The sequence below is a fragment of the Opisthorchis viverrini genome, assembly GCF_000715545.1.
Source record: "Opisthorchis viverrini unplaced genomic scaffold opera_v5_57, whole genome shotgun sequence".
Taxonomy (NCBI): domain Eukaryota; kingdom Metazoa; phylum Platyhelminthes; class Trematoda; order Opisthorchiida; family Opisthorchiidae; genus Opisthorchis; species Opisthorchis viverrini.
Genome location: NW_008751714.1, coordinates 960389 through 969817, shown reverse-complemented (window position 1 = coordinate 969817; position 9429 = coordinate 960389). Strand labels below are relative to the sequence as shown.

Below are 9429 nucleotides of genomic sequence, written 5' to 3'. Positions count from 1 at the left end.
GCTTACCCGCCCTGCTGTATGCAGCAAGTAAGGCGACCCGGCTGATGGCACCACGCGACGGCCGATGTGGCATGAGAATATTGTTAGGTGTGTAGGTCATGGTTGTACGAGTGCTGGGATACTGCCAGGGCGCCCACACCTAGACAGGAGGACGATTAGGTTCCTCAACCAAAGCCTTTGGCTCAAAAGCCTAACCGCAAGGCAGCGGTGTTTGGCGGGAAATGCAAATGCATTACCATTTCTACGGAACAAGTCCACACATGTCCCAACCTCCAACCTGGAGGGCCAGGAGACTGTGTTCGTCAGACCTCTAACCATTGACCAATCTGGTGTGAAAGACTCTGTGAGTGTCGCGGGACACTCTCCAGTATAGCTCAATGGATCGCTGAGGTGCGCAAACCGTCACACCACGGTAAGGTACAGTCTCTTCGTCCAGTCTCTTCCTCCGTTCACATGACATTCATCGATAATTGCCGTGAGCGGACTCAGCATCTGAAAATTAAGTACCACTTATCACGATAACAGTTAGACACCGGAATTAAGATGACAACGTGGAGTGTATGGCGACCAATATCTCCACTAGAAAAACTGACCCACTCCACCTGACGAATCATTACAGCAGCTGAGTTGCGCATAGAAGTCTACTAAAAAACCATGAGAAGTTTCACGATAAACAAAACGGAGGCATTATCCGGAAACAGTTGCACACTCTTATCTCGTGGTCACCGTTCCCCTGGGAAAAACCCGGCTACGTGCGAAAAGGCCGCAGTTAATGCAGTGTCACGCAGTCTTGAAAGACGAGTAACACTGAGCTGGTTGTAACCAGAAATACAGCAGGAGCCCTCGGACGCACGAATGTCACGATACCTCCATAGTAACCATTTCATTTGGAATCCAAAGGCTCAGTTGGACGAGAACTGCTTAAAAAATTAATACTCCGGGCCAACTGTACTCTTCAAAGATGAGTAAAGCCTCCCTCTGACAAGCCCCTAAGGATATGCATGGGGAGAGAAAAGTGCACATGATCGTTGCATGTCAACTACCGCCTGTTTGCCGGAAACAACTTCTTGTGACAACTAAAGGGGGGTCAGCCTAGCTTCAACCATGCCGAAGTTGGTAAGGGGTCTCACTATGCGTTTACTCAGACAATCAAGAACAAAATACTTTCAACCTGGTTGCGGTTGTACCACTGGAGGTTTAGCCAATTCACCAGCCGCCAAATGTTGTGTATACCTAGGTGGGAAAACTTTTCTGAATGTGCTATGGAACCGTTTACTTAAACGAATGCAAAAAAATGCCAATATCATATTAGCACCAAGCTTGTTAAAGGAGAATATCGTGAGCACGGGGATATTTTTTTCTAGTACCCCCATGTGGGGTCCGACGAGTGTATCTAGTCTCCTTCCATTTCATCTTAAATGATACCAATTCATGGGAATAGTGTTCCTTCTGAGCGATATGCTAACCGAAAAAAATGCATAAATTCCTTCCTTATCAGTTGTTCACATCCTGGACACAACGGCGTTTTCTTTCATAAAAGGGATGCTTTCAAGGGAATCTGCAGGGTGAAAATTCATGCCAAAAGGCTGGGTCCCGCAATACTGACTCTCCATATAGAAGGTAGTCCCCTCAAGATTGACCAGTCTATCCTACTTCGGATTCGTTATGAGGATGAACCGGATTGCTGCATCGTCAATAGCGGTGTCGAATAAGCATCAAACTGTCGCTCGGCTGTAGCGTTTATTGTTTGTGTGAGGTCATTTAGTAGCTTGGGTCGGTTGCTAAAAGGAAGCCTGAATGCCGAAAATTGTGGAAAAATTGTAAGCAGGTAAGTACAGGACTGACGTTTGGAGTCACCGTATGCTGTACGAACCACCCGCTATCGCAAACTATGGGTCAGTCGCATAAAAAGTACGTCGGACCAGCGTCTACAAGTGATTACCGCACTGCATATCTCATTCAGAATGACGTAAGCGCCGACGTGGACTACATATTACTTGTTAACTAGGCATCAAAGGGATGGTGAAGAGCTCAGGCCACCAACCGCAAGTCAGGCCGGGACTGTTGTAAAATGTGGCGATCAGTCAACGACACATGCTGTTCAGTTTGCAGTACGCAACCTGACTCTAATCACACTATTGTGTGGACACGTATATCAACACACTTTTCCTCGGAAATACAAGGCCATTTAGTTCACCGCTGTCTATAGTCCAACAATACCGGAATGAGTTAACTGAGGAGCTCCCCGAGCTAAACGGGCGCTAGTGCAGAAAGGATAGTTGAGTGGCAATTGATAAAAGATGAGGCCATACTCGCAGACTTAAAAATTTATGTCCGATGTTGCTTGACCAGTCCAATGAACCCTGGGTCTCATTGATGCCATAATACCAGCAATAGACTACTGCGATCGCGCACACACAGTGAGGAGCCTGAGAATTGACAGAGGGCGCTGGTGAATAGCTAGGGTTAACGGAACGGTCTCTGGAAAAGACGAGAACTCCATCCATTCACAGGAACGTCGTCTTGAGCGATCGGCTTAACACTCTGAAGAGCAGTTCAGCTGGCACTCATCAGCTCAACCTCTCGGAGAACCATACGGACCTGAACCGAACGTCGATATACCAGTTTCAAACGGAAGCCCAGTGTGATGTTTGATTGCTTCAGCATAACAATGCATTCGGACAAGATAGTTTTCATCCTGTATTCTCCAAAGAAAACAATGAAATCCTCTGGCTAGTCTGTTGGTTATACCTCCAAAACACCTAGAATGAGGACGAAATACCGGAAGAACGGTGCTTCCACGGTAATTCTCATCGTAGTATACGGTGTCTGCCAGTTTGGTTGATTTATAAGTACTGATGATGTATGACCTTGCTTGCTGGGCTTCGGCTCATGATCTTTGTTATATCTAACTGCTTTTCCCCACTTCAGTGCCTGGTGCCCGAAAAAGACTCACCGATAAGGAACACAACTTTATTGCAGCAAGCGAGTGCGAAAGTTACAACGGGCCCACACTATATAAAGGGCACTTTCTAACATTGATAGGTGTTTAGTGAACACCCATCAGCATCGATCGTGCTTCTATGAAACGCCTGAAAGCTGGTCATATTGGGTCGTGCTTCTGTGGCGTGCCTGAACACTCAACGGCTTTTGCTGAGTTGATTGAGTGATTGACTAGCCTGGATGCTTGCCGACTTCCCTAGTGAGATTTTGGGGGAGTCTTAGGGTCCCAGTAGGTTTTGGGTTACTTTCAGGAATCTGACCTTCCTGACAATCTTTCTTTCTGTTTTCCATCCACAGAAATCGTCGTAGGCGCTTACCTCCAGAAAATCATTGTCCCTTGGTGCTTCAGTGGCGTGCATACTACACTTTTGGCGACCACGCCAGGATGGTTACCACACTAGTGGGCCTACCACAAGGACCCCGGCTATACACAGGTGCACACAAGCCTCAAAAACACGGTGTGTGAACCATCAGGGCATTAACCTAACGATTGTGGGTATTCTTACACGCATGTTGAACCTTCATCGGAAGTCAGGTTTCAGATCTCAACATGGTCGGAGTCACTATAAATATTGGGACTGTGCTTCTGTTTCCGGCAATCAGCGACAACAGCTTTTCTAGGTCTGAAAACTGTTTTGGCTCGACTGATAGTCAGACACTTCGGCAGTTTTTTGTAATGGTGTCCTATCTTGATTTCTTATTTATAACGCAAATATGAATTCCTAAGGCTGATGTTGCAATTATTGGGCATTCCCACTCCTCTCGGCCTGATACGGCATGCAAAATACCTTCTGAAAGGCTATCGAATTCCAAACGGGGCCCACACCCTGTTTGTTGGCTTCGTTAGGAATGGCACTTTTCACGCCACTGTCCCTACCAAAACTTCACTCAATGCATCAGCATTGCAAACTAAGGTGGCCGGGACCTGTGTTACCGCCTTCCGAGATATGCGCTGCATCCCGTGCCTAACCCGGGGTGGCGAAAACCCAAATGTGGACATAATATGATATGGTAGAATGGAATGAAGGATTAAACGAAAAGCTTGGGCACTGTTCGCCTTCCGACATGGGGCGCACCCGAGCCTCCCCATGCTTGGCTGAGGACAACGGACGAAATGGCGGCCAACCGATGTCAGTGTACCCCATGCCGTTACTTTGTATTCGGACTGTCTAACAGGGTGTTGTAAGCGTGGGCACTTCCCTTGTTTGTGGTAGGTCGTCACTGACCTCCCTCCCCGTCATATTTTTCTTTTTTCTATCACTGATCGTTCAGCTGTTAGGCCCTAGCTGCTATGCCACACGAAGGGAGCACGAGAGCTGGGATACTGCCAGCTTGCCCAAACCTAGACAGGGAAAGTTGAGAGGCAGAGGTCGGGTTCAAAACACGGACCAAACGGTCAGTGAATTCGTCCTCTAACCACTGAGCCATCTCGCCCCCCCCCATCTTATCCACAAGTAAGAAACTAGTTCAGTTCACTTTCCTTTGAACTTGGCTGGTGAAGTTGCAAAAAGTCTCCAACAGAGATCGGTGGCGATCTTTGTTACATTCTGTCCAACACTTGAAAGTCAAGACACCGAAGAGTGGTCGCAGACCGGTATTTGGACCATCATCATGCACAGCATAACATCAGTGCTTGATACGGATGCTTAACTGCCACACATTAGATCCGTGTCGCCAAATTTTCTTTTTTCCGCATTTTTCACATAAACTATGGTTGGACGACAGCGATAGGCCGGTGGCAACATTGATGTCGCTGCTCATGGCTACCCACAAGGACAGTGGCAGAGGACAGGAGGTACTCTGGAACAGACAGAGGACCGCTCCCAGGTGAATCCTGACATCATAGATAGGCGAACAATCCCCTAACCTTTTTGGATAAAGGGGTGACTGCATATCAGCTATTTTGAATAAGCGGCTGTAAGTACCGGTGGAACGTCATAGTGCCAAATGACGGTGCAATGGCAAAGGTTAGCACCCTTATCTGCAAAGTTGTCTACCCGGGATAAAAGGCAAAAGGGGAGGCGCAGAAACAGATCCATCGTGTTGGGCTCATTGCAGCGACTGCCACAGTCACTCTAAGGGTGGACCTTCTCACTAAACTGCCACATACTAATCCTCGAAAAAGGCTACATGAACGACGAGGCTCCAGTCTACCAAAACGAATAAATATCAATCGTATGCCAAGGGTGCCTACCGATATGTGCATCGATATATGCACCTTGCATGGTTCCGACTATCCTAAACGTGGGCAACCTACAACCGCCGTCACCAGCTGCGTAAGAGTGAATCCTGTGCTTCGCCCTAATCTTGCGGGTGAAAGGGTGAGAATGAAACTTCTCAATAAAACGACCCGCTTCAGGCTGAGTACCAGGTAGCATCCCAACCTCCAAACAAATCAGGAAAACTTATCATCATATCATTCAGTGGAACATTAATCGGTTGCATACGCCCGTTGTGGCAGAGCGGGTGGGGGTCGATGACTGGGAACTCCTGGCAGGCGGACCAACCAATTTACACAACCAAGGTACGTTACTGGGTTGTCATTCGAGGCGTTGAGCGAGCCAATTACATTGCTCAAGCGTGAAAACGCCCGCTCAGACCTGGGAATTCAAGTATGTTCAGCGGGCACCGATGGAGTGGTGGTCGTATGCCTGCTTCGCATTTCAGGTGTGCGGATTTTTAGTCTCGGTACGACGGCGGATATCTACAGCCAATAAGCTCTAGTAAGAAACTCGAGTCCAGCGCTTCCCCACTTTGGTGTGGATTCACTAGAATCACTACACCAGGACAGGGCAACTGTTCAAACGAGTGATGGGAACGTGCATTCTACAAATCCCGCAACCACTCACAATCACTGGGTATTATGATACCCTAGCAACGCACCCCAAGCTGTATTGCAGGATCCAATCTTCAAGGACAACACAAAGACACACACTTGTACACTGCATGTATCTCTACCCGTTCAAATCATACGATTGGCCTTTGACGCACTGAAGCTCTAGTAAAACCTCGAGTCCAGCGCTTCCCCACTTTGGTGTGGATTCACTAGAATCACTACACCAGGACAGGGCAACTGTTCAAACGAGTGATGGGAACGTGCATTCTACAAATCCCGCAACCACTCACAATCACTGGGTATTATGATACCCTAGCAACGCACCCCAAGCTGTATTGCAGGATCCAATCTTCAAGGACAACACAAAGACACACACTTGTACACTGCATGTATCTCTACCCGTTCAAATCATACGATTGGCCTTTGACGCACTGAAAACTGTCATCAGAAGAACCGTCAGCTCATCAGTGTGTAATTTATTTGACCCATTTTCCACTCATCGACCATCAATAACGCACAGATGAATAAGCTGATGATGATGGTAGTGTCCACAACACTCCTGCAGTGGACATCCTTAAAGCTCAGGGTAACCCCTATGGCCATCCGGAACAAAATGAGCAGTTACGATACGAAACATACCAGGCTGACCTATCAACAAGCACGTCCACCACCAGCCGGGATTAGGAAAGCGAGTCAACCCCTTGAGATTTTTCATCAGGATCACAGCGCGTCACTATGTGCGTGAGTGGTTACTGAGATGGAGATCGTTGAATTTTCGAAACCATGTCAAAGGTCTGATGTGAGTTCAGTCGATGGTCCACTCCAGGGAGTTGGTAACTGTCCACCACATTGAGTTTACTGATTAATGTTTTTATGATTCGTTGCCGGGTCATCCACCGTCCACCTCTCAGTCGCTTTCACTCAACATAGGGCTAGACGGAAAGGGCTCTGTGAGAGAGACGATCCTTCTAGCAAGTGAAGGACATATCCTAAGCAGCGTAAACTGCGGGGCCTAATTTATCTACCGCGGAAGAGCTCCTTATTCCTAAAACCATCAGCATTACTCATCCTATGTTCCAACAAGACCTAACCAGTGCTTCGGAGACATCGATGGTCAAATACTGACAGTTTCTGTATGTCCTGCGCGTGTAGAGACCGCATTTCTGATCCATGAAGCGGTATGCAAAGCACTGTCACGGTGCAAACTCTGCCCTTAGTAGACAAATTGACGGCACGCTTGTGCCATAGGTGTCGCACATTGACAAAAGCCGCCCTGACATTCCTGATTTCAGAAGTAGTCTTGTCTCCAGCCAGTCCACCGGAACCATACCAAGAAGGCCAACAGTGAGCAGCCCAATGAGCAACACTGAAACCGCATTTAGAGGTGGTCTGGTGGTAGATTCGGGGTAGATTCTTCTGCGATAGAAATGTGAAGGCAGTTAGTCGCTTGCCTAACGCGACTAGTATTTCCAAATTTACGACAGCAAACTGGGTCGGGTCGTCAACTGCTGCCTGCATGGATAAGGACCCCGGGACTCAACTCACATATGGTTAATGGTAGTGGCGGAAATGGCCTACTCGCGCAGTCAATGGCGCCCGTGCATCAAAGCTATCGCCTCCTAGAGGTAGCCACCCAATTCCGGAATAACTGAACACGCCATCGCCTCCAGTGCTTGGCTGTACCTCTCACGATCTCCAAATTTCTGGTGATCGAAGCTGCAGAAGCTGGAGCCAGTGTATGCATGGCACATAGTTTTTAGATGAGATACGTGCGAGACTCGTTACATGGTCTGTTATAGTACCATAAGAAGTGAGAGGGAGAAGTGTTCAGCTGTAGCATCTTTCCAGTGCCTAGCTGCCATGCTACCCGAAGGAAGCACGAGGGCTGGAATACTGTCAGGTTGCCCAAGCCTAGACAGGGGAAGCCGAGAGGCGGAGGTTGGATTCGAACCACGGACCTTCCGGTCAGTAAATTCGTGCTCTTACCACTTGGGCCATCTCGCCCCCAAAACTACGACGTCATGCTACAGAACACATAGTCTGTGAGCATGCTTCTAAGAATCCGAGGGGGGACACTGGAAGTTATGGAATTATTTAGTACCATAAGAGTACGTAAAGAATTCTGTAACTTCCAGTGTCCCTCCTCGGATCGTTAGAAGCGTGCTCACTGACTGTATGTCCTGTAGCACGAAGTCGTCGTTTGTGCGTGCGAAGCACAACACAAAGGGTTGATGACTATGGTCAGCTTTTCAAATGTTTGCGCCTCCGGCTGTTCAGAAATGAGAACAGTACGTCTGCATACTTCAGGTCAATAAAGTTTTCGCTCACCGGGGTCATGCGGACACTTCAGTGTTCGACCCATAATCCCACCAATGATGAAACTAAATCCAAATGGAAAGAGTTCACTGCTTGTAGAATTTTTTGAGAGCTCCCCATACAGTTTCAGGTGTACGAATACAAACAGCACATGATATTATCGAACTCCTGGGGCAAAAATTTTTACCCAAGCGTGTTTAAAAGAACGAACCAGTTGACGGAGTCGAACGCACTCTTGAAGTCCAGGTACACCACGACTGCATAGCTCTTATGCACATGCCGCTTCTCTAACATTTCAGTGTGAAGATGTAGTCCACGCATCCCTTTGCCGAGCGGAATCATGCCTGTCGCCTCCGGTCGGTTTCACGCTCAAGACAAGGCAAAATAGGCGGTGCAAGATGGCGATAAAGGGGGACAAGCAGATTCTTCTGTGAGTGCCACACCCACTGTGAGCCCCCTATGGACACCACTGTCGACTCAACTCATTTGGTTGAGGTCTTTCGCCCAGATACAGGGAAGTAGGTTAGACGAGCAGCGACTAAGGATTTCACCTCCATTATTGAACGGAGATGGGGGAGGTCCATCAGGATGGTAGCTCAGTGGCGCTTGAGGGATAAAAAGCACACACTTCCGAAATCGTGGGGGGTTCCGAATTCGCTGTCCAGGGTTGCAATGCATGTCAAGAACCCAGTTGAACAAGTGCAAGCGGCCAATGGAATTGTTTCAAACCAGGACACAAAGCAAGAGTGGAAACATAAAATCTGACAAATAATCGCGAACATATCATTGCATGCTTGCCAACATTAAGTACCTAATGCAGTGAAGACTAGTTTTCACCTTCTCAAGAATGGGTGGACGTGACACAACTCTGATAAGCGTTGTTATTCTTTGGATGCAGGTGCTAAGTGGCGGTCAAAAGTCTGGGAGCTACCGGACGGTACCTCCGCTGTGTCGATCCGGGTATTCTAAATGATGTAGGCCATTAAGAAAAATCAACTAAGTGCGGCAGTAGCAATGCTAAGGTGGTTCAGCAAGACCGCCGATCAAGCTGAAAGCTGCCTGATAGTGGCACACTGGGGAAAATCGGCTGCTGCAACTAAGGGGGCGTTAGCCTTGCTCCAGTTGTAACACGGCGACTAGAGAGAACTCTGTGAATACCAGGAATTGTCCACTTACGGAGTGCGTCATCGCATTAATTCAGATGGTTCAGCAGCTTTACGCGCACCGCCGATCGGCTGTGGAGTTTTGTCTTGACTTCAAAAAAGCCTTCGGCT

General features: G+C 48.1%; 1 protein-coding gene across 1 annotated transcript in view; it reads left to right on the top strand.

Annotated features, from left to right (window-relative positions):
• Window positions 1-9429, top strand: part of T265_03847 (hypothetical protein) — a gene marked incomplete at both ends in the record, with an annotated part of 21553 nt that overhangs the window by 9253 nt on the left and 2871 nt on the right. The window contains one exon of the mRNA XM_009168428.1: window positions 3301-3461. Coding sequence (XP_009166692.1) covers window positions 3301-3461 — 161 coding nt within the window. The remainder of the gene's footprint in view (window positions 1-3300; window positions 3462-9429) is intronic.